The following is a 25,095-nucleotide window of genomic DNA, read 5'->3' on the forward strand; positions in this document are numbered from 1 at the left end:
GCTAGAAATGTGGTAATAATAATGGTCTTAAATATAATAGATCTACACATTTCGCCTTATCTAAAGGCATGCAAATTTAGTATTATAATTTAGTGGCTTACGTATATTAATAGCCTAATAGGATCAATCCATAAATATTGGCAGCCGCACACATACTAGTGGTAGCAGACTAAACAAATACAAATACAAACTAAACAAACAAAAAAAAGAACTAGACTTAAGTTTACAAATAACTAATTATTGTGATATTTAAGCGTATTATTTGTAGCGTAGTAATAAACTCTTAGCGATAAGGTCTCCCATTGTTTTCTCAGTGTAATGTTTTCTTGTAATTGTTTGTATTTATAATAAGTTTACTATTGAGTTACATAGCGGGCCACTATCGAGGCCGCTAACGCCGCATTGTGTCCAAAACTCGTGTAAATAAAGTAAATGCCTAACTAGATAATTGCTGATACTACAACACGAGGCTGGTCTACGTGGCGACTTGAAAACGCACTCCTGGTTCACACTTCAAACTGGGCAGTCATTTTAGTTGGAATCAGATATAAGAATTTTATATATTTACTTCTATTAATAGAATTAATTTATTTTTTATATTATTTAGTTTTTTTTAGTCCGCCGGTTGGCGTCCTCGTAATTATTGTAATCTTATGGGGGAAACAATAAAAAGTATCTATCTATCTAGCATTAATTCCGACTTTTTTGTCATATTTTTATTATGCAATAGAGTTCAAATTCGTCTATCCTTAGGGATTTTTTTTAATAGATGAAAATGGAATGCCGCCCGCGCTATCGGTATACACCGACGAGGCACCAGTGGAAGATGATAGGTGAGAATGAATGCCAGTTGGCCCATGATGTATTCAGTCCACGTGATGAATTCGACAAGAATTAACAATGATGGTTTCCAGGGGGAACCGCGTGGAGGTCGAGCTGAGAGGGTCAATTGCTAGCAGCGGGGCTATTAGACCTCATTACTAACAATCCCTTTCCCCTTATCCTGAGGGATGGAACCTCTGGCGTGTATTTCCCCAGCCAAGCCAGATACCCAGCGAGAGGATATAGTTTTTTTTTATCAGCAAACATTGTGACTATACCAAAATCAAATCTTTGACTCCTCTATCACAGGGGGGAAAGGAATTGTTAATAATGGAGACTGAGAATCCCATTGCTAGCAAAATACACAACCAGGTCAACCTCCTCGCGGTTCCCCCTGGAAACTATCATGGTTAATTCCCGATGAATTCGTCATGATGGGCTAACTGGCCTGTTTTCATTCTCATCTAGCACCCTTCACTGGTGCTCCGCCAGCGTATCCCGTTAGCGCAGGCGCGATTACCATACCATTTTCACCCATAAAAAAAAAGACTCCTCTATCACGATTTTAGAATTCAAAGTCATTGTTATGTTTAGATATAGACAAAGTAAAATAATTCTACTCATTTTAAAAAAAATAAGTTCATGACTTTGTCACTCGATAAGTACGATTTAGTAAATATACAAAACCTTACTTGTCGTGTACAATTAGTATGTTTATTGTCTGTCTATTAATTCCCAATCATTAATAGACAGTCAAGTCACTAATAGAGCCCATTAGTGATATATGAATAGATAAACTCAGAGTACGAAAGTGGTTTGGTGGCCGAGCGGTCGTGTCGCGCTTCTAAACAACATAACATTTTAAGGCCGAAAACAACTATTCGGTAATATTAAAAACTTATTTCTATACATTATTAAGAAATACTAAAGACAAGTAATTATTCATGTAATTTTTTTTTTATTTTTATTGAATAGTGTAGTGCCGTGAAATTAGTGAATTTATTTATAAAAATTTTACACTTCTTTTTTTAAACTTCTTTTTTTTAAATTATGTATATTAAATTATATACTTTCTTATAGTTCAGATATAACAGTGAATATTGATTTGGCTAAATCGTAAGGTATGTATTATTATGATATTTTCTAATATAAATATTCTGGTTAATTTTAGGTTGCCTGGAGGAGATCGCTCTTAGCGATAGGGCCGCCCTTTGTTTTCTCAGTGTAATATTTTCTTGTATTTGTTTGTATTTATATTTATATTGTAATCTTATGGAGGGCACAATAAAGAGTATCTATCTATCTATTTAAATATGTATTCTTTCTAATATAAATAGAATGGAAAACAAATAAATCGGCAATTTCACGACGAAAATATAAGTAATAAAGTTTTGGTACCATTCCTAGTGCCATGCTTTATTAGTATATAGGTATATATTTATTTTCTATTAATTTAATTTTTCACTGAATTTATCAGTGTTAAATATTAATATAGAATTAATGACCCTTCTGATCTGTGTATTTAAAATGTATGTAAAGAAACTCTTTCAAATATTTTATCTATGTAATCAGTAACATCTTAACAACTCTAACCAAAATTTTTAATTATATCATTTGAAAAAGTATTCGAAGTGGTAAACAAAATGACGTTGTCTACACATCATAATAGAAAGTGGTAACTAGAGACTATAGACATTAATATAACATTATGAATATACTGTGTCGCCTATAATTTTTTTTTTTTTGATGGATGATAAAGGAATGATGGCCCTGTCTACGCTAACTGTATATGTTATGATAGGTGAGAATGAAAAGACAGGTCAGTTAGCCCATCTGCATCGTGATGAATACGCGTGGATTTCAACACGATGGTTTCCAGGGGAGACAACGTGGAAGTCGACCTGACAGGGTATATAAGAATAGAAGAAGTAAGACTAGAAGTACGAATTACTAACAGTTCCTAAGCTCCGAGGATTCCAAGTTCAAATCTCAGGATAAACCTCTAAACTTAAAATTTTTTGTTTGAGTCATTTAACAAGAATTATCACTTGTGTCGTGCCTCAGAGGACACGTAAAGCCATAGTCTAGTAAGAGGTCTATGACCCATTCCATGCTGGACCACGCGATATTAATAGCAATAAATTAAGAATAATACTAATATAATAATACATGTAAAACCTGTACATGAGAAGTAGCTACCTTTTTTTATGCAACTTAGAATGGCAAACAAGTTGACGGATCACCTGATGGAAAGTAGTACCCGTCACCTATAGACATGAGCAGTATCATGGACATAACAGAGTAATACTGTTTCGATCATGATATCCCCCATGCATTGCCATTCCGGCCATATCCCACCCTTCAAGGCGAAACACAGCCATGCAAACACAACCGCTTTACTATAGAAACACGAATGAGATAGAGGTGCCCAAGCAAACGACTTTTGTTCAAAGTCTCCCTCTGGTTACTTGGTCTTACCTTCGTTATTAGCAGGCTCCCAGTCTCTTATTAGACGTCGGGGGTCATGAGAATCGCCTTATATACCTGTACCCATTAATCTTAGATTATTTAGATTGAATCTCGAGTCTCAAAAACGAGTCAAAAAGTTGACTTGTTTTTTTATCAATGTTCTATATGCTTACGCACACAGTGTATCTTGACGTATCTATATTGAATTATTTAATAAATAAAAAATTTTTTTTGCACATAAAAAAGATGCAAAATTTATAAAACAAAATAAATATAGAAGTTATAAAGGAATCAGTCATAACTATTTATCACGTAAAATAGTATGAAAAAGTTGACTCACTTTTCTCGAAGCATTTGTACGGAGACGCACTATCTATATAATCTAAGCTATAGTATTATTGTTTATAATGTAATATAACTTAAAAAGTCTACGAGAGAACTATTCTTCTTTCTAATACCAGTGGAGAATGTTACGTCCGTCGACAAGCAGTGAGCGCACGCCGCTGGTGCAGCCCAACTATGCATTCGAGTCGAGTCTCACGCGCAAATATCAGAAGCGCCTGCACCACTTCCAATGCATTATCTGCGCCTCTTTCTTGTAAGTGACAATTTGATTAAATATTTTACTGAACTAGGTTTGATTTTGTGGAAGTCCACATCACTGGTTAGTTGATTGGAATTATGTTTAATTCCGCTACCATTAGTATGCGTGTGACTGCCAACACTCGGAGAATAACTAATTTTTTTTTTAATGGATGATTAATGGAATGGTAACCCCGCCTACGCTATCGGTATACGTTGGCGGGGCACCAGTGAGGGGTGATAGGTGAATAATGAAAAAAGGCAGGTTAGTCAGCCCATCGTGATGAATACACCTGGAACTCAGCACGATGGTTTCCATGGGGAACCGCGTGGAGGTTGACCTGACAAGGTATATTGCTAGTAATGGGACTGGTAGCCCGCATTACTAACGATCCCTTCCCCCCAATAACTACTATTATTATCACCAGAAGTACTACAACCTTCCATGTAAGCCATCAATCTTCGACCGCTATCCAGTCCACGCACGTTTTGTTTTGGTTAAAGTAATTTTTCTCCACGTAAAATTGACTCCGCTCCATCTGTGTAATGTTTTACATTTGGAGGATACATGTCTCCGGAAATTTTAAGGTATATTAGAATTAAATAGTGTCGGAGGTGTTGAGATGACGCTGACAAGAATCTCTGTAGTATAATGACGTTTATTCCATGGCAAAGTAAACAGTCATTGCTTTGAGACGCCACCAGTTACCCGCCTTACTGTGGATATCATATTTGACACAAGACGTCGCAACCAAGCGTTGCTACAACGTCAGAAAAACTTAAGAGGCGCAGATTTTCAGCTTCTATATTTAAAACAGAGGTCTGAATTTTCGTGTCGCTTGGTGTTGGAATCATAGGTCCTTCGTGACCGGATAATTAAGACATTATAGAAACACGTCTTTGACCGCTTCATTGACGTCACTGGTCATTACCAACAATTCTTTGATGACCAAAAGTGTGGCACCCCCTTTGACCAGCGTATCAATTTAATAATACAAAGAGAAAACACGGCTAGCTTTTCGAGTCCCCCACACAACGACGGCAATTTGGCCTCTATTTTTTTTTTTGTAGGAAGACAATCGAGCTGCAGTCCATCATTTTTTTTTGTTTATTAAAAATATTTTAGGTAATTATTAAATATACATATTTAGTTAAATAAATAAATGATTATATGACAAAATTCCATATGTCTTCTTCTGCTTATAACAGGATAATTCTTGTCGTATCTTTGCTGATGACGGTGGCATTAAATTTGGATGTTGACGAAGACATTCCCAATAGTACAGATGTAATACCCAACACGGTGGTGCCCATTGGAAACCTGACTGGAGTGGACCCACAGTTGATACCACTGCTACAGCTGAAGTGGCCATTGGAAGGTAAAGTATCTAGATGATAGATTGGTAAGTTTTTTTAGACTGCTAAAAAAAATATATTTTGTGAAGACTCGATCAATACCAGAATTGTTTAATGGATTTTGAATCATCAATACTAATAAAGCGGAGCACGAATGCTAATTAGAAATATCATCGTCAGAATAATATTCTGTATATCTTATGTTAGCGTTATAGTTTCCGAGTGGAAGTGAACTAATTTCTATGCGCTCTTTTACATTTGAACAATGTTTACATTTGAACATTCCGAAATCATAGTTACATTTGGCCTAGAGGGAAACATTATTTTGCGAAAATGCGGTCCCAAAGTCGATCTCGGTCGAGTCTGAGTATGCATCTCTAAGGTCTGAATATCCTGAATTGTACCCTCACTTGTTTATTAAAAAAGGACCTATTCTATAATCTCAGCTTGAGTTCAATTAATAAACATCTACATTTAGGAACCCATTTGGATTTAGGAACCCAATAAATCATTTTAATAACTTTGCATTCAAAAGTAAACAAAGCATGGAATCAAGATTTTATATAAGTACTACAATATAATCATTATCATAGAACTAACATAGATAACAGTTACTAATAATGTCAAACCGATATACAAAGTAATTAATGAAAGATTCAAAGTAATTACAGAATCAAATTTTTAATTATTACTAACCCGTCTCTAGCTCGGCCTTCGCCACAATGGACCGGCAAAAACCAAACAAAAGACATAGAGGTAGCAGTAGCTATCGGAAAAAAGGCCTTACAAAACCGTACAACACTTGAGAGTACAAGGAAACCTCTGGACACTAACACACCAGCGAACAAGGCGCAGAGAGCCACGGCCACGTCTCCAGCCGTGAAACCGATGGCGGACGCAGCATATGCTGTTGAGGAAGCCACTAAGGTTCTTGCCAATGGGTAAGTGCTTATCTTTTTTAATATTTCATCCGTTCGTTTCGTATTAATTTTTTTTTTTATACAACTTAGAGTGGCAAATAAGCTGACAGCCCACCTGATGGAAAGTGATAACAGTCGCCTATAGACATGAGCAGTACCATGGACATAACAGAGTATACTGTTTCGCCCATGATACCCCCCATACGTTGCCATTCCTGAGGACTCAGATGTTATTCCTCTGTACCCAGTAAATTCACGCCCTTCAAACCGAAACATAGCCATGCAAACACAACTGCTTCACGGTTGAAACACGAATGGGACAGAGGTACCCAAGCAATCGACTTTTGTACAAAGTCTCCCTCTAGTAAATTGTATTTAAATATTTACCTACCCTAAACTATTTATTTATTGTTTTTCATTTATTTCTCCATATTTATTCCGTATTTTTCCGTGTAGTCCCGGCGTAGAATAGGCCGCTTCCTTTCCGGTAAGTGTCGTAATAGGCGACTAAAGGAGAGCGTGCGATGGGCAGCAGCATCTCTTTTAAAAAATCTTTAAAGCCTAACTGCGGTTGCCAGTCTACCTCCCAAGCGTGGTATGTACTGGCAAAACTCCCCAAGGAGTAGACTTATGTTCAGCCATGGACAGTTAAAGATATGATAAATTTATTTCTCGTCCATGTAAATAGATATTACCTAACTTTATGAATGTCAACCAGATTCTCGTCATGGTCTCTTGCATAATTGGGTTATTGGTTTAGATACGTATCGTATTCTGGTAAACATGATTTGTTTACATATAATATAGCACACACAATATAACAGTTAAGTATAGTTTTAGATAAATAATTTATTGAATATTATTTTTAAAATATGTTCATTTTTAACGATGTACATATATATGTATACACACACACACACACATATATACATATATATGTGTGTGTGTGTGTATACATATATATATATATATATATATATATATATATATATATATATATATATATGTGTGTGTATATATGTATACATACATATATATGTGTGTGTGTGTGTGTGTAAAAATTTAAAAACATTAAATATGGTAAATATTGTATATGTAACTATGTAAAAAATTTTGATAAATAAAAATATACTAATGGAATATTTCATTCCTCGATGGAGACAATGACACAGGTGCTTTATGGCTGATTGCAGCATGCATGCAACTGCATGATAATTGAGCCAATACAGACATCCCGTCTTACGATTAGATCAATTGACTTTGTAGTTACTAGAATCGAAACTTTGTGTGCCTGGTGCACGTACTAAACTGCTGTAACACCACCGTAGCTAAGGGGGGAAAGGGATTGTTAGTAATGGAGCAGATTAGCCCCGTTGCTGATAATATACCTAGATCGATCTCCACACACTCCCCCTGAAAACCTTCGCGTCATCTCTCACTGGTGCTCCGCCAGCGTATACCAATAACACAGACGGGGTTACCTTTCCATTTTCTCCCATTAACATCTCCCATAAAAACAGTATAAAATAAAGAACTCTTTTTTTATTATTTATGAATTGTAAGACCTTTAAGCCAAAACATATTTTCATATTTTACACAAGTTTGTTATATTTACACACATAGGTTACAGTTAAAGCTTCTTAAATGTACTTCTAGTGCATTTGTATAGAGGTAGAAAACAGTAGTTATATTTAAAAAAAATAAACTTTAACTTGCGAGATTTTTTAAAAGAATTATTTGGCAAAAATTTATTTAATTCACTGGCAAGTATTTATTTATTTATTTATAAATTAGTCACCACGCTTACAGTATCTCAAAATATCGTGGAGTGAACCATAGGTTTATTTTAAAAACTTACAAATTATAAACAAGTTTTATATCTATTTTGTCATTAAATATATCAATATCTGGATGCTGAGCAATCAGAGAATTGAGCAGAGAAATAGCCTGATAAGTGGGAGCAAACTGAGCAGTACACGCCTCATGTCTATAGGCGACGGTTACCACTTTCCATCAGATGGGCCGTCAGCTTGTTTGCCATTCTAAGTTGTATGAAAAAAAAAGGCGCGAAACGGTGGTGCCGATACAAGTGGTAATCGACAAACACTTAATCTGTTCAAATTGAATTTTTTACATTTGAGCAAGTGCTCAATGTTTCTGATAGCTTTTTGCAATAGAGACATTTACGTAAAGAACTCTGTGTTATAATAAGTGCATTATTCCAGTAGTAATTAATTAGATTGGATTGTAATCTAAGTATTAACAAAAATGAGAACAGCGTCCGACCTCGGACGGCGCGGTCACCCGATACGCCAAACCACAAAAGTACACAGGGCCGCCAGTTTGGCTTCCTCTCGCACCACTGCCTGCGTAGATATACATTACCGGCTCCACACAATCGTGTATCCGGTGACAGATCAATACCAATCCCACTAATAACTATTTTTTTTTTTCTTAATGGATGACAATGGAATGATAACCCCGCCTGCGCTAACGGTATACGTTAGCGAGGTACAAGTAAATGATGATAGGTGAGAATGAAAAGGCAGAGCAGTTGTTTTTTTTTTTTTTATGGATGAAAATAGAATACTATATACTATCGGTATACGCTGGCGAGACACCAATGAGAGGTGATAGATGAGGATGAAAGCAGGTCAGTTAGCCCATCATGAAGAATTCCACGAGAAACAACCACGATGATTTCCAGGGGGAACCGCGTGGAGGTCAACCTGATAGGGCACATTACTGGCAATGGAGCTGTTAGACTCCATTACTAACAATCCCTTTTCCCCCAACGCAGATCAGTTAGCCGATCGTGATGAATACACTAGGAATTCAGCACAATGGTTCCCAGGGGGGACTACGTGGAGGTCGACCTGACAGGGTATATTGCTAGCAATGGGACTGGTAGTTCGCATTACTAACAATCCCTTTTCCCCTGCTCGGGTAGAATATATCGTAACTTAGCACACAGAATACTGTATGTACTGATTCAAGCGGACGTAGCCGCGGGATACAGCTAGTATTGAAGGCGTTCTCGATTACAAATATCTAATATGACACCAGAATGTGCCGGTGTCAGTTTGTGCCAATCCATTGATCACCCACTTGGGTATATAATAGATACTTCAGTATCAAGTTACATCCCTTCACTATTACACGGTTTGTGGATACATTTCAACTGTATTAAAAATTGTTTACGCTAAATGTGTTTGTATTGTTATGAGCTATGTAACCTCATGGTGCTATTCCGACTTACAGACCGCAAAGATCCGTCCAAAAACTTTGTTTGTCAATTTCCCAACAACCCTCCAATCATCATCATCATCATCACATCAGCCTTTAACTGTCCACTGCTGAACGTAAGCCTCCCCCTTGGGGGATTTTATCTAGTAGTTTCCACACTTGGCAGCCGCAGTCAGGCTTTATAGATGTTTTAATAAGGACGCTGCTGACCCTCCCTCGACATCCCTTAGTCGGCTCTTACGACACCCACGAGATAAGAAGGGGTAGCCTATTCTATGCGGGACCACACGGCCACCAATAATGCCACGGAAAGGATACCAGAGGGAGACTTTGTACAAAAGTCGATTGCTTGGGTACCTCTGTCCCATTGGTGTTTCAACCGTGAAGCAGTTGTGTTTGCATGGCTGTGTTTCGGTTTGAAGGGTGGGATATGGCGTGAATTTACTGGGTACAGAGGAATAACACCTGAGTCCTCAGGAATGGCAACGCATGCGGGGTATCATGGGCGCAACAGTATACTCTGTTATGTCCATGGTACTGCTCATGTCTATAGGCAACGGTTACCACTTTCCATCAGGTGGGCCGTCAGCATGTTTGCCATTCTAAGTTGTATAAAAAAAATTCGTAGTACTAATTTTTTTCTGCTTCTTTATACGCATGGATTAAAATTGTAGGAAAATCAATTAAATAAATCATTTTCACATGATCCGCGAGCGTGTATGAAAATATTGATGAATGTGGAAGAAGCAAAAGAGGTCTGTTTGAATCGAAGCATTTAACGTTCCATTGTTTCTGCCTACCCTAATGGGAGACAGGCGTGACAGATATGTATGTATGTATATATTTTACATGACGTATCATAGATAAAACTTACACCATATTTTATGTTAGACCTTAAAAAATTCCGCCACTAGTTATCATGCAGTATAGTACAAATTCAAAAATCCTTTAAATATATTGAAAACGTCTGCACCCGCTAATGTGTCAAGTGACTTACTTTAATTAGTGAATAATGATAGTAAATTTGTGAAAATGAAACTGATTTAAAAAAAATTATCTTATATTCAGTACCAGTCCATCCACCCGCGAAGGTGGTATTGGTCGAGGCCCACCCACCCGTGGTTCCTTCACGGAGCCACCGTATTGCCAGCCGTCACCGCCATGCGCACCGTCCAAGTACCGGAGCCAAGATGGCAGTTGCAACAATTTGGAGAACTCAGTGAGATGGGGAGTCTCCCACACCCCATTTAGGAGGGTACTGCCAGCAGACTATGGAGATGGTAAGGATGGGAATCCTATTGATATAATAAATGCGAAACTTTATAACGATGGTTGAATGTTTGTTACGCAAAACTTCTAAACGAATTTGATTGTTTGATACACTGGTAAGTTTTTTTTAAAGTGATGGGTGATAGTTTAATAGGTGATAATGGAATGGTAACCCCACCCGCGCCATTGGCACACACCAGCGGGGCACCAGTGAAGGATAATAGGTGAAGATGAAGCAAGTCTGTTAGCCCATCGTGACAAATTCAGCAAGAATTGTTCACGATGGTTTCCAGGGGAAACCGCGTGGAGTTCGACCTAATAGGGAATATTGCTAGCAATGGGGCTGTCAAACTCCATTGCTAACAATCCCTTTCCTCCCTGATAGGTGATAGTAAAGTGGTAGCCCCGCAAGCGTTACCGGTATACGCTGGCGGGGCACCAGTGAGGGATGACAGGTGAAATTAAAAGGACAGGTCAGTAAGCCCATAGTGACGAATACGCGTGGAATTCAGCACGATGGTTTCCAGGGGGAGACCACATGGAGGTTGACCTGACAGTATTCTAAACTACACAGCGACAGTATAAAATATCAAAATTTTGCTTAATTTAAAAATCTGTTTTTTTATGACTTCACCACATTCATTCTTTTAAGAGCCTGTTATGATGATCCAAAGTGGTCACTTAAGGGGGGAGACTCATGTAAATGCCTCGAAATCGGTCATTTTTTAATATTTTTTTTTACAGTGAAAAAATAATTTAATTGTTTAGAACTTTTAACACAACTTTATTAAACATTTTAAGACTACAAAAAAAGAATTATTTTTTTTTTTTTAATTCAAAATGGCGGCTCAGCATGATGTCTTGTAGGCTGCCTCTGACGCGAGGTCCGAAACTGCTTCATTTGTCACTCATCAACCATTGATCTGAAACACAAAAAAAAAAAATTATTTTTTTTCAGGACATATAAACGGAAAGGATAAACCTATAAAATTAAAAAGAAAAGGATAAAATCCAATATAAAATCAGCCTTAAAAAAAAGTTACGATTTTGGGCTATTTTTTTGACCCTTTTGACCCCAAAAAAAATAAGTAATCAATCAGAAATACCTGAAGTTTTAGGTTTATCCTTCCGATAGTAATGTAGAGAAAAGCCTCACCAAATTTCAAACAAATCGGTCAATAATTTTTTGAGCTACAACACGAACAGTTTTTCAAAAAGTAGTTTCGAGATAATCGCGTTTAAAGTTTCAGTACAGGAAAATGAGTAGTTTTACTGAATTATTAATTACTTACCGACTAATTTGCAATTCCAGGTCCATATAACAGTCCTTCTTCCTCCTCAAAAAGTTGATTTTCATCTATTTGATGTTGTCTGCGAGCTGAACGAGCATCTTTGGTCTCTGAAAGGCTTTTACGATTCTGTCGGGTTATTCGCTCCTCGTCTGTACTATCCGCAAATATCTTAGCATAAGTGCCAATATTCAGATTCAAAAGGTTCATTATTCTTAATACGGAAGTATAACCTTCATTAAATATCCCTGCAGCAATGTAAGCTGAAATTTCGACTACTTTTAGTCCGGAATGCAGGTGTTTTGGGGATAATCGCCAAACTGTAGCGTTAAAACTTTCGTTCGCGTTCTGCGTATGACCACCAAGGCATCGCTCAAGTAAATCATCTTTGGACAAATCTTGATATATTGGTAAAAGATGCTGTTTTAAATCTTCACCAAGTAATGGAGCTAAATTTTCCTTTCGAGGATCTCGATTTTGAGCAATAGCCTTCTGCCATTTGCACCAGCTATCAACGCCTACAGGGCAGTTATCATGTTGGGGATTTTCTGTAGTGGAAAAAATATGATCATAAGTAGCCATTATGGCTTTTTTCATATTTTCAACACTGTTAACATTTCTCTGAATACTTAAACCATAATATTTTGTTAATTTTTTTACCACTTTATCAGTTAGTTTTCCTCTCCCCGAAAGTTTCTTTTCTTTTCTTACATTTCTAAGTCGAGAACCCATTCTTTTTTCTACATGACCAATACATTCACTCTTCACTACTGGTAACTCATTACCGTAAGGTTCTAAATCTAGAATAGCCTTGAATGTCTTAGAATCTCCGTCACCAATGTAGTTACCATATTTTACTCCGAATTTTTCTTCTGAAGTCGAGAACATTTCTTTCATGGCATCGACTTCCATCTTTCCTGACGAACCTTCGTGATTTTTTTGACACTCATCCTCGTGATATTCAATCCACTTACGGAATTCTTCTGTATGAGTCTTGTTCTTCCAGTAAATACAGCCTTGACAGTAACTACTTTTTGTTTTCAAATCAATAACTTTCCCTGAATAATATCCTATGAGCGTTGCAACACCGTAATTTGATTTGAAACCACGTTTTTTCCAAGTACCATCTCCAGATACTTTTAAAATATTTTTTTCTCTTCCTTGCTCGACATTTTTTTCCATCTCTTCTTTCACTGCCTTCTGCGATAGAAATTCAAATGATAATTTCACTGTATTATAAATGTGTTCCACAATGTTAGCGTAACAACTTTTACTCAAACCAGTGCATAGGTCCATCAGGTTACAAAATAAATTTATCCCTTCTCTTCCAACACCCAAAAGTCTCATGATAAACACTATTCTCCGGTTTATTTCAAATCCGTTGTTAATGAAAGGACCTGAATTTATTGTTTTATTACCACATGGACATGTGACAACAATTTTAAAACCAAGACCTCTGGAACTACACTCATTGAATTTTATCTTCTGATTACACACCGAGCACTTCACAATTTCAGACAAAGCTGTAAACACTGTAAAAAATTCAATTATCCTGTACCCGTGTAAAGGATTTGTTATTATATCTTCACTATCACGGGCATGGAGTTTTTTGCCACTGGCACTGTGATCATGGCTTACACTGGCTTCGAATTTTTCACCTTCATTATTAGTGAATTGATTGCCCTGAAACTTTCGTTTCCGGGTGTTATTTCTTGCAATATTCCCACGTGTACCTTTTTTATAATTCGGCATTTTTGCTTTTCAAAATCGACTGAACACGAAGAAATCTCCAGCTAAACTAAATATATTTCTCGACTAACGATTATTCGTGTACTAATGTTACACGTGTGCAGAAATGTAAAAGTATATATATATATATTTACTAAAAAGGATTCTCGATAGTTGAACAAAAGAAATATTTCCAGGTATTATAATAGAAGGGTCCTTTTCAAGCGCCCCGACTACCTGGCTCGTTACTTGACAATACGTACTTCGGCCCGCTCCACTGTATTAGCTATAACTTTGTAAATATTCGAGATTTTTTTTTTCCGGCTCGTCAGTACACGCTCAACATAGTATACTTTCAGAATATCGAAAAAAAAAAAAATCGATTTTTTGAAAATTTTACATGAGTCTCCCCCCTTAAATTACATTCCATTTTCAGGGATCAGCTCGCCCCGCAAAAGTAGAAGCGGGGCGAGCTTGCCCAGCGCTCGCGACGTGAGTGTGACGGTCCACCGACCGACCTATGCACAAGACAGCGCGTTCACGGTGATGCTGGCTGTGTGGGGACAGTTCATCGATCATGACATCACTGCCACAGCTTTGAGCAAAGGTACAATTCCTTGTTTTTAATGCTTAGAATGACTAACAATCTGGATCTCCTGGTGGAAAAGACGTCACTTATAGACATGAACAGTACCTTGAATATATCGTCATAGTCGTAGAATACTGACGGATCTGACAAATATTACATATATAGATCCGTCAGTATTCTACGACTATGACGATATGGTGGCGTAACACCAGTGAAGGGCGATAGGTGAGGATGAAAACAGATTATTTATATATTATTTATATATATTAGCCCATCGTGACGAATTTATCTAGAATTAAGGAAACCACGTGGAGATCGACCTTTTTTTTTCCGTCACGAAAAATGCATCATGCAGACCCACACAGTTTAGGGCCCGTGTAGGTACTGCCGGACTCCTACCGGCTAAACGACCTTACGATATACCTCCCAGCTCACAACGACAATGCCGAGGGATCCAAAGACGTGGAGATCGACCTAATACTAGCAATAGGGCTATTAGTACTAATAATCCTTTTCTACCCAGACTTTTTTTTTTATGGGTGAAAATGGTATGGTAACCCCACCTGTGCTAACTGGATACGCTGGCGGAGCACCAGTGAAGGGTGACAGATGAGAATGAAAACAGGCCAGTTAGCCCATTATGATGAATTCATCAAGAATTAACCATGATAGTTTCCAGGGAGAACGGCGAGGAGATCGACATGGTTGGGTATATTGCTAGCAATGGGATTCTCAGTCTCCATCACTAACAATCCCTTTCCCCCTACCCAAACTATTATGGTATACTTTCGTATTCTGTAATTTTAAATTCAAATCCAAACAGCCGTGCAAGCTGCTTTACAGCAAAAATACAAGGGGTTAAAGCTAACCAAGCAGACAACATCTGTAGAGTCTCTGATTTTGTAGAACAACCTACATGCATCACTATTCCTGAGAAAAGTTATGACTCTGTACCCTGTAATTTCATTGCCCTATTCTACCCTGCATACCAAAACACAGCCATGTAACCACAGCTGCTTGACAACTGGATAAATAATACGAGACAACTTGACGGTAAAAAACAATCACAGTCTATTAAACCAAATAATTCTTATTAGGTATGTTTTCCGGACATCAATGTTTCTTCAAATTACCAAATTTTTTTTTTTATTTATACTTTATTGCACACACTGATAATACATAAAAATATGACAGAGTTAAGTAAATATACAATGACGAGATTAACTCTAAAAGAGGCAACACCCAAATTGGAAAGGAGCATCAATGTCAGCGGGTAAAGCGGTGTACAATATTGTATATATATTGTGACAATTTTTAAACAAAAAAGAACTAAATTTGATAAATCAAACACACCAAATGTATTTTGTTTCAGGTGCTAACAGTAGCTCTCTGTCCTGTTGCGACACGACCCAAGCACCGCACCCGGAATGCTTCCCAGTGCAGCTGGACAAGGAGGATCCCTTCTACCAGCACTACAACCTCACCTGCATGGAGTTTGTGAGGTCTGCACCGGCGCCCACTTGCCATTTTGGTAAGTCAGATTTTTTTTAAATGGAAGATAATGGAATGGTAACCCTGTCTGCACTAACAATACACACTGGCTTGGCACCAGTGAGGGATGGTAGATGAAAATGAAAAGGTAGGCCAATTAGTCTATCGTGATGAATTCACTTGGACACGATAGTTTCCAGGAGGAACCGCGAGGAGGTCGACTTAACAGTGAGTGTTGCTAACAATGGGGCTACTAATCCCCATTTTTAACAATCCATTATCCCCCCTGATTAGTCAGTCAGAAACATGGCATCTTAGTCCTCAGTAATAACAGCGTATGAGAGGTGCCTTCGCAATTATTGAATGATGTGGTGCTATTCACATCTATAGACTCCTTTTTTTACTTTGTAGCTCATCGGTCTACTTGCCATTCTAAGCATCATAGAAAAAGCAGCTTGTAGTTCAGTATTTAAAAAAAAAATTAATTTCAATTTTGACATATTTAAAAAAAAACTTTCATACTCGTATAGAAACGGTACAGAGCATACAAAGAATACATCTGAATAAAAAGAAAGGTAAGTACCTCCTTCTTTTATTGTAGGTTTTATCAAAATTCGTAGGAGTACTTATATTGTATTAAGTGAAAATTTCAACATAATTTATTTGACAATGAATGGAGAAGAATTGTTGCGTGTATACACGTGAGTACACGACCATTGCGTAAAACCTCACGCTGGTATTTTCATCTCACATGTATGTCATGGTACATTGAAATAAATTCCGTCCGGGGTTTACCCTCTACTTCTGCACACCAGTGTGCCCTCCTATAGGCGTTTATGTACAAAGGAGCATTATTATATTCTTTAACGAAGGTAGGTTATCAGATAATTTATCAACTCATTTACCTTTCTAATAATAAAAAAAAAACTTTTCAGGCCCTCGCGAGCAAATGAACCAAGCCACAGCCTTCCTCGATGGCTCCACAGTATATGGTTTCTCTGAGCTGCGAGCATCACAACTACGGCTCGGCGCCAACGGTCGGCTCAGGATGTTGACTATCGAGGGATTTGAGCTGCTGCCGCCCTCCACGGACCCTGGTGATGGCTGCAATACAGCGGAGATGAACGCGAAAGGGCGATATTGTTTTGATACTGGTTAGTGTTTAGATGCAGCATCATCATAATATCAGCTTTTAACTGTCCACTGCTGAACATAAGCCTCCCTCTATGGGGGTTTTGGCAGTAGTTGCCATGCTTGGCAGGCGGGTTGGCAACCGCAGTTAGGCTTTGGAGATGTTTTAAAAGGGGCGCTGCTGTCCAACTCTCGCCTATTAAGTTCCCTTAGTCGCCTCTTACGACACGCACGGGAAACGGAGGGGTAACCTATTCTATGCCACTATGGAACCATATGGAAAACGATAAAAAAAAAACAATAAAGAGTATCTATTTATGTTACGACGAAAGTCTTCGCACGCAGTTATTTCTGCCTACTTTGCAAGAATCTTACTGTTACAGATGGTAGATACTTTAGTAACGTCATTTTACAATGTATCTCGTATATTTCGCATTTCAAATTTTTCCGCTAAATTATTGAGTAAACTCAAAATCATAATTAACTGTGACTTACATTTGACCTTACAGGTGATGATAGAGCCAACGAAAATCTCCACCTAACCACAATGCACTTGATCTGGGCACGGCAGCACAACCGGCTGGCAGCGATCTTGGGCAAACTCAACCCGAGCTGGGACGACGAGACCACGTATCAGGAGGCGAGGAAAATTGTCGGCGCACAGATGCAGCACATCACTTATTCGGAATTCCTGCCATCCGTACTTGGTACAAAGATTTGTTATCATATCAGCCGGTAACTGTCCACTGCTGATCATAGGCTTATAGGCATAAGGGATGCCAGTAGCCAATATGCTTGGCAGACAGGTTGGCAACCGTAGATTGGCTTTTGGTGGTGTTTTAAGAGGGACGCTCCTACTTATTCCTCCACCTACCTCAATATAAGCTCCTTCAGACGTCTCTTACAACACTCACGGGAAAGGAATGGGTGGCGTATTCTATGCCGGGAACTGCACGGCTAATTTGTGATGTAGTAAAAAATTGTGGTCATATACTTCTCACCAAAATATAAAAACATTTCAGTTATTCTATCGACTGCAAATAGAAGCTCATGTTATAGAATCATAGTAACATATCTCCTTTTCCTTCTAAAAGTTATATTTGTCCTTTACCTTCCTAGAAATAAACTTGACTGGAGTCTTTTTTTTATACAACTTAGAATGGCAAACAAGCTGACGGCCCACCTGATGGAAAGTGGTAACCGTCGCCTATAGACATGAGCAGTACCATGGACATAACAGAGTATACTGTTTCGCCCATGATACCCTTCATACGTTGTCATTCCTGAGGACTCAGGTGTTATTCCTCTGTACCCTGTAAATTCACGCCATATCCCACTCTCCAAACCGAAACACAGCCATGCAAATACAACTGCTTCACGGTTGAATCACGAATGGACAGAGGTACCCAAGCAATCGACTTTTATACAAAGTCTCCCTCTGGTTAAATTTGCAATCAGGTTTATGTATAGTGTAAAGTAATAAATAAATAAATATTATCTTTATCGTTCCAGGTGCTGATGTGATGTGGGCCTTGAATTTGACGTTAAAAAACGAAGGTCATGACAATTCGTATGATCCTACAGTAGATCCGTCCATTGCTAATCATTTCGCTGCAGCTGCCTTCAGATTCGCCCACACTCTACTTCCAGTACGTCTAAGCACATTACTACATTACCACAGTGTAAATAGCAGCTAGTTGTCTAGTAATTAGGACATATCCTGAACCATTAAATGACAATTTAGAATGCCAACTCTGTCTAAATGACCTTATAGCCAATTGATAGAAAAGAATTTTAGACTATGACAAAATCTTATATATAAAATTCTCGTGTCGCGGTGTTTGTTACCAAACTCCTCCAAAACGGCTTTACCGATTTTTATGAAATTTTCTGTGCATATCGGGTAGGTCTGAGAATCGGCCAACATCTATTTTTCATACCTCTCAATGATAAGGGTGACCCTCCCCAAAATTTTTTTTTTTTTACTTTTTTGACAAATTTTTCCATTTATATTTTATTATGATTTAGCATTGAAAAATATATACAACCTCAAATTTTCACCGTTTTACGATCAACGCCTGTTTGTTAATCGCTATTTTTATATGCTGCAATATGGTTGCAAGATGGCAATCGAATATAATAATTGTAGTAGGATAAATTTTCATGTATAGTTCTCGAAATAATTTATATGGTAAAACAACGTTTGCCGAGTCAGCTAGTATTTTATAAATATCTATGCAGCCAATGTATATTCTGTCCGTGGCCATAATTCTCCGTCCATGCTGTGTAGTTTTTATGAAACTTCGAATGGCAAAGAAGCTGATGGCCAACCTGATGGAAAATAGTAAACGTCGCCTATAGACATGACGAGTATCACAGCTTGCTCAAGCGTGTGGATTATTGCGTGCGGTCGTAATGTTTTATTATAACTAAAACTGATAATGTATGGAGAAGAAAGTATATCCAGTGGGGACCCGGATGGAATGACAGAATCTCGTAAATGTTGCAAGAATTCGATGGTTGCAAATAGGTGCAAGATGGTACTTTGTAACGATATATGCGGGAGAACTATGGACAGTATCAACAGTGGACGAATAAATATGTTTTAATGATTACAATGATCATGATGACCAGACACAAAATACATAATAGATTGTCTACGTCTACTGACTTAGACGATTTTGTGACCAAAATTTTTGCAATATAACTTTTTTTTTTCATTATGATACTCAAAACGGCAAACAAGCTGATGGCTCTGCTTACTGGAAAGTAGTAACCGTCACCTTTAGATATGAACAACATCATGGACATTACGTCATATATACTATGATGGTCAACAAATAGGCGACGTGCTGAAGAAGGGCCAAATTAAAAGTACCCGTAACCGGCGAGCGTGTATGAAAAGATTGATGAATGTGGAGAAGCGAAAGAGGTTTGTTTGAATCGAAGCATTTGGCGTTCCATTGTTTCTGCCTACCCTAATGGGAGACAGGCGTGACAGATATGTATATTATGTATGTATGTACTATGATGGTGCCCATGGTACTTCTCAATCGTTGCTATTGCCGAGCACTATGGTTTTGTGTCTCTGCATCCTGTAAATGTGCTTAATGATCGGGGGATGGGCAGCAGCGTCCTTCGTGAAACATTACCAAAGCCTAACTGCGGTTGCCAACCCGCCTGCCAAGCGTGGCAACTACTAGCAAAACTCCCCTTATGGGGAAGGCTTATGTTTAGCAATAGATAATTAACTGCTAATATAATACAAATAATGATCCAGTAAATCGTTTATAAAAATACCTCTGCCCCATTCGTGTTTCTACTGTAAAGCAGTTGTGTTTGCATAGCTTTGCTTCGGTTTGAAGGGTGGGATATGGCGTGAATTTACAGGGTACAGAGGAATAACATCCGAGTCCTCAGGAATGGCAACGTATGGGGGGTATCATGGGCGTAACAGTATACTCTGTTATGTCCATGGTACTGCTCATGTCTACAGGCGACGGTTACCACTTTCCATCAAGTGGACCGTCATCTTGTTTGCCATTCTAAGTTGTATAAAAAAAAAAGTAAAATTTAGATAAAACATTTAGATATCTATATAAATGTTCAATGTAAATCAAAAGTGATAATGATTTATTCCTTCCAGGGTCTAATACACAATGTGGACCCTAAAAATGGCAGCGTGAGCTACGTGCAACTCCATCGGATGTTGTTCAATCCGTACGCACTGTACAGCGAGAAGGGTTTCAAATTCTCCGTAAGGTCCGCCATAAACACACCTGTCCATGGCGTCGATCCCCACGTCACTACAGAGGTAAGATTATAAATAACCAAGAAGAAATTTCCAGTTTCTCTCATACTGAACCCGGTTCAGGTCAGGGTTACAACCCGTTAACGTTTTGACAGCCCCATTGCTAGCAATATGCCTTATTAGGTCGACCTCCTTACTAATTACTAATATAATACCCAAAATAATTATTATAATTTTGAAAGTAACAATAAATCAATGGCGTAACAATAGGGTGGCAGGGCTGGCAAAATGTCACGGGCTCCCGACCCAAAAGGGCCCCGGCTCAAGAGGCCGCGAGCTACTGATAGGGCCTCATCAAAAGAATTTGCTACAGGCCCCAAATGGTATAGTTACGCCACTGCAACTAATATAATAATAGAAAAGACGAGAAATAAAATTTCTTCACTGCACGTTAATTTCAGCTAAGCAACCATTTATTCGAGAATCCAACAAGCAATTCGACTCAGTCGAAGATAGCGGCAGGCCCTTGCGGTTTGGACCTGGTGTCACTGAACATTCAGCGCGGTCGCGACCACGGCCTTCCATCGTACCCCGCGTGGCGGGAGCACTGCGGCCTGTCCAGACCAAAAACCTTCACTGACCTGAAAGGTGTCTTTGATGATCTCTCGTTAAGCAGAATCACTGCCATTTACAAGTAAGTTAATTGCCTAATATTTGTAATAATGAAAACTGTGGGGTTTTTTTTATACAACTTAGTATGGCAAACAAGCCGACGGTCCACCTGATGGAAAGTGGTAACCGTCTATAAACATGAGTAGTACCGTGGACATAACAGAGTATACTGTTTCGCCCATGATACCCCCCATGCGTTGCCATTCCTGAGGACTCAGGTGTTATTCCTCTGTACCCAGTAAATTCACGCCATATCCCACCCTTCAAACCAAAACAAAGCCATGCAAACACAACTGCTTCACGGTTGAAACACGAATGGGGCAGAGGTACCCAAGCAATCGACTTTTATACAAAGTCTCCCTCTGGTTTGCTTGCATAAATTATTATATAAAGTGTCCTATGTGTTAAGTTAGGACATAATCTATCCACGTACCAAATTTCATTCAAATCCCCTCCACCGTTTGTAAAGAAAAAACAAACGTCTGATGATCATAAGATATAAGGACTTATTAATGTTAAAACCTGTTCTAGTTCCGTAGAAGACATCGACCTGTACACCGGGGCGTTGGCGGAGGAGCCTCACGGTAGACTGCTGGCGCCTACGCTCACCTGCCTCATATCGGACCAGTTCCTCCGTTTGAAGATCGGAGACCGCTTCTGGTATGAGACGTCGGACGAGACCGTCTGTTTCTCTATAGGTAAGAGAGTAAGCAGATGACTTGTACAAAGTCTGTCTCTGTCATTTATTATAACTACATTAGAATAGAACAGATTTATTATTAATACTATGTAGCAGTATTTCCGAACCGATACGACAACATAACCTTCAAGAAAAGAGCATATTCCTTTTTAAAAGGCCGGCAGCACACCTGCAGTGCCGTAGGTGTTGTGGGTGATCATGGGCGGCGGTAGTCACTTACCATCAGGTGAGCCGCACGCTCGTTTGCCCCCTGCGTTGTAAAAAAAAAAATACTAATACTTTATTTGCTTTGAATAGATAATGACAAAGTTCCTATAGAATACATAAACATTATTTAGTAAATAATTATTTTGTAAAAAAAAAATATTTTGTAAATGACTGTTTGTTGCCATAAATAAATAAAAATAAAATAAATAAACAGTTCCATATTCAGCTAATATTAAGCATGCAAATTATAATTTAAGTATTTTACTTTTTCAATACGAGTATCAATACTTAAATATTAATTAAATGAATATTATTCAACTTAAGTTACAATTCATAATATACAGTACATTATTATTTATATATACATATAATAAATTGTCACAATTTACTTTATTATATTTAATTCAATGTCAGCAGATGTTAATGTCAAATAAAAATTACAAACAAGTGGCAAATTCAAATTATAGATTTTACTTCAATTCGTACAATATGTCATAGCTTATAGTTACATCAGATATGCTCCAAATATTATCACGTTAATGCTCAATAAATTCTTTCACCGAATAGAAACACTCTTGTAAGAGCCACTTCGACAAGGTTTGTTTAAATTGATTAAAACCTAATTCTTTAAACTCTTTAGGGATTGCATTATACAGTTTCGTACATATATAATAAAAATTTTTTTGATAGACTTCTGTTTTTGGAATACAATTTAAAACTAATCTATTTGGCTGTCTCGTATTTTTTGGATATTGTTGTACAGAAGCAGTGAATTTGCTAAAATACTTTTTATACAAATACGAGTACAGCTATTTCCTTATATACGTGGCAAGGGAAAAGGCTACGTTTTTTGAGTAAAGGCCGAAATGATTTCCAAGATGGGATACCAAAGATGGCATGAGCTCATTTTTTTTGACAAGAAAAGCTTGAAGTGCTTCTGTTGATTTTCCCCAGAATATTAGCCCAAAACGTAATTGAGAGGCCACATAACCATGATACGCCATTAGAGCAGATTTTTGATCTGAGGTTCTACCAAGTCGCCTAATGACATATACGAATTTGTTGAGTTTATTGCACACCTTAAGGACATGAGCCTTCCAATCACAGAAGCTATCCACTGTTACACCCAGAAATAACACATCATGTACTTCTTTAATCCTTTCACCTTTATATTTGATGTTAAGATCTAACTCTTTTACTCCCTTTTTCAAAAATTTAATATAATTCGTCTTTTTTATGTTTGCGTATAAATTGTGACTTTCTATCTATGCTATTATAGATGTAACTATAAAATTATTGTCGTTTTCAAAAGTTTGTTCATCATTTTTATTCCTGGCTACGATAACAGAAACATTATCTGCGAACAAAACACACCTATTCTCAGAGACTTTAAGTAAATCATTTATTAAGATTACAAATAGAAGTGGCCCCAAAATACTTCCCTGAGGTACATCGCGTCATTTATCTTCATTTTTCCATTCTAGATCAACTCACAGAGATACGTAAGACAACTCTGGCCGGAGTCATCTGCGCTAACGAAGGTCTCCTGGAACAGGCCCAGCCCAGGGTCATGGAAGAGATCAGCGCCACCAATCCTATGGTCGATTGCACGGAACTGCCACAACCCTCGTTTAATCCTTGGAGACAAGTCAATTCGTAATAAAGAAAAAAGGATGAGCTAAATTGAGATGATGAGCGAAATTAAGATGAGAGTTTTTTTTTTAATTCGTTTTCGAATCATTTTTCTATCCTATTTTTAAATATGGATCGGAAGATATTTTATAAAATGAAGTAAAATCATTGAAGTGGTGATCGCACCCAAGATCTTCTAGACAAATGGCAAATTAATCTATTAATACATTATGTACGTTTTCGCTACTGCATGTCTGAGATAGTACGAGACAGCAACGTCCGGCATTTTGTTCTTTGTCTATTCCTTAGTAGGAATACCAATGATCCTTCAGACCACTTCTAGACGCTGGATCAAGATAAAACATATACCAAGTTACATTTTAAGTTAAACATTAAAGAATGTAAGTGTAGAAACCGCATCACGTAGTTTTAGGATAACGCTGGAACAAATATACAAACAAAGAAATTTTATAAAAAATATTGTTTTGATTTCTGTTGTTCTTATTGAGATCTCTCATGATAATTTTTTAAAAGTCTGTATTAATTTATATTAGTGAGATTATAGTTTTAGAGTTAGAATAGTTCGTACATTTCTGATTACACATTTGGACCCTGTCTGCCCATTTTGAGGACAAGGTCGTGATGATATTTTTAAGTTATGTGCGACTGTAAAACGTTCCTACTGTCAGTGTACATAATAAAAATTCTTTCATAATATTGTACCTATTTTTTTTTTTATACAACTTAGAATGGCAAACAAGCTGACGGCCCACCTGTTGGAAAGTGGTAACCGTCGCCTATAGACATGAGCAGTACCATGGACATAACAGAGTATACTGTTTCGCCCATGATACCCCCATGCGTTGCCATTCCTGAGGACTCAGGTGTTATTCCTCTGTACCCAGTAAATTCACGCCATATCCCACCCTTCAAACCGAAACACGGCCATACAAACAACTGCTTCACGGTTGAAACACGAATGGGACAGAGGTACCCAAGCAATCGACTTTTGTACAAAGTCTACCTATTATTTATAAACATTCATCATCAATTCAGCCATTTACTGTTCACTGCTGAAAATAGGCTTCCCCCTACTGGGGGGTTTTGCCAGCACTTGCCACGCTAGCAGACAGACGAGTTAGCGACCATAATTAGACTTTGGAGATGTTTTAAAAGGGTCGCTCCTGCCCATCCCTCGACTAATCAGTTCCCTCAGTGACACCCACAGGCAAAAGAAGGGG

General features: G+C 37.9%; 2 protein-coding genes across 3 annotated transcripts; one reads left to right on the forward strand and one right to left on the reverse strand.

The window, feature by feature from the left end:
* The first annotated feature begins 1,555 nt into the window (after positions 1-1,555).
* Positions 1,556-24,343, forward strand: LOC113510963 (chorion peroxidase). 2 transcript variants are annotated; one of them, XM_052892917.1, is made up of 15 exons: positions 1,559-1,706; positions 1,903-1,943; positions 3,753-3,889; positions 5,083-5,252; positions 5,936-6,170; positions 10,464-10,675; positions 14,118-14,288; positions 15,643-15,801; positions 16,697-16,915; positions 17,402-17,599; positions 18,405-18,541; positions 20,539-20,706; positions 21,105-21,337; positions 21,847-22,013; positions 23,707-24,343. In XM_052892917.1, the coding sequence occupies exons 3-15, from the start codon at positions 3,759-3,761 to the stop codon at positions 23,880-23,882; spliced, it is 2,376 nt and encodes a 791-aa protein (XP_052748877.1). In that variant the 5' UTR covers positions 1,559-1,706; positions 1,903-1,943; positions 3,753-3,758; the 3' UTR covers positions 23,883-24,343. The 2 variants fall into 2 exon arrangements, with proteins under 2 accessions (XP_052748878.1, XP_052748877.1); XM_052892918.1 differs by lacking the exon at positions 1,903-1,943 and having other exon boundaries at positions 1,556-1,706.
* Positions 11,352-14,094, reverse strand: LOC128200220 (uncharacterized). The gene is made up of 2 exons (XM_052892919.1): positions 11,957-14,094; positions 11,352-11,587 (listed from the first exon to the last, which is right to left on the reverse strand). Exon 1 carries the CDS (start codon positions 13,703-13,705, stop codon positions 11,960-11,962), a length of 1,746 nt encoding a protein of 581 aa, XP_052748879.1. The 5' UTR covers positions 13,706-14,094; the 3' UTR covers positions 11,352-11,587; positions 11,957-11,959.
* Positions 24,344-25,095: the final 752 nt, after the last annotated feature.

Source organism: Galleria mellonella, unplaced genomic scaffold (genome assembly GCF_026898425.1).
Source record: "Galleria mellonella isolate WM207_F2 unplaced genomic scaffold, CSIRO_AGI_GalMel_v1 utg171, whole genome shotgun sequence".
Taxonomy (NCBI): domain Eukaryota; kingdom Metazoa; phylum Arthropoda; class Insecta; order Lepidoptera; family Pyralidae; genus Galleria; species Galleria mellonella.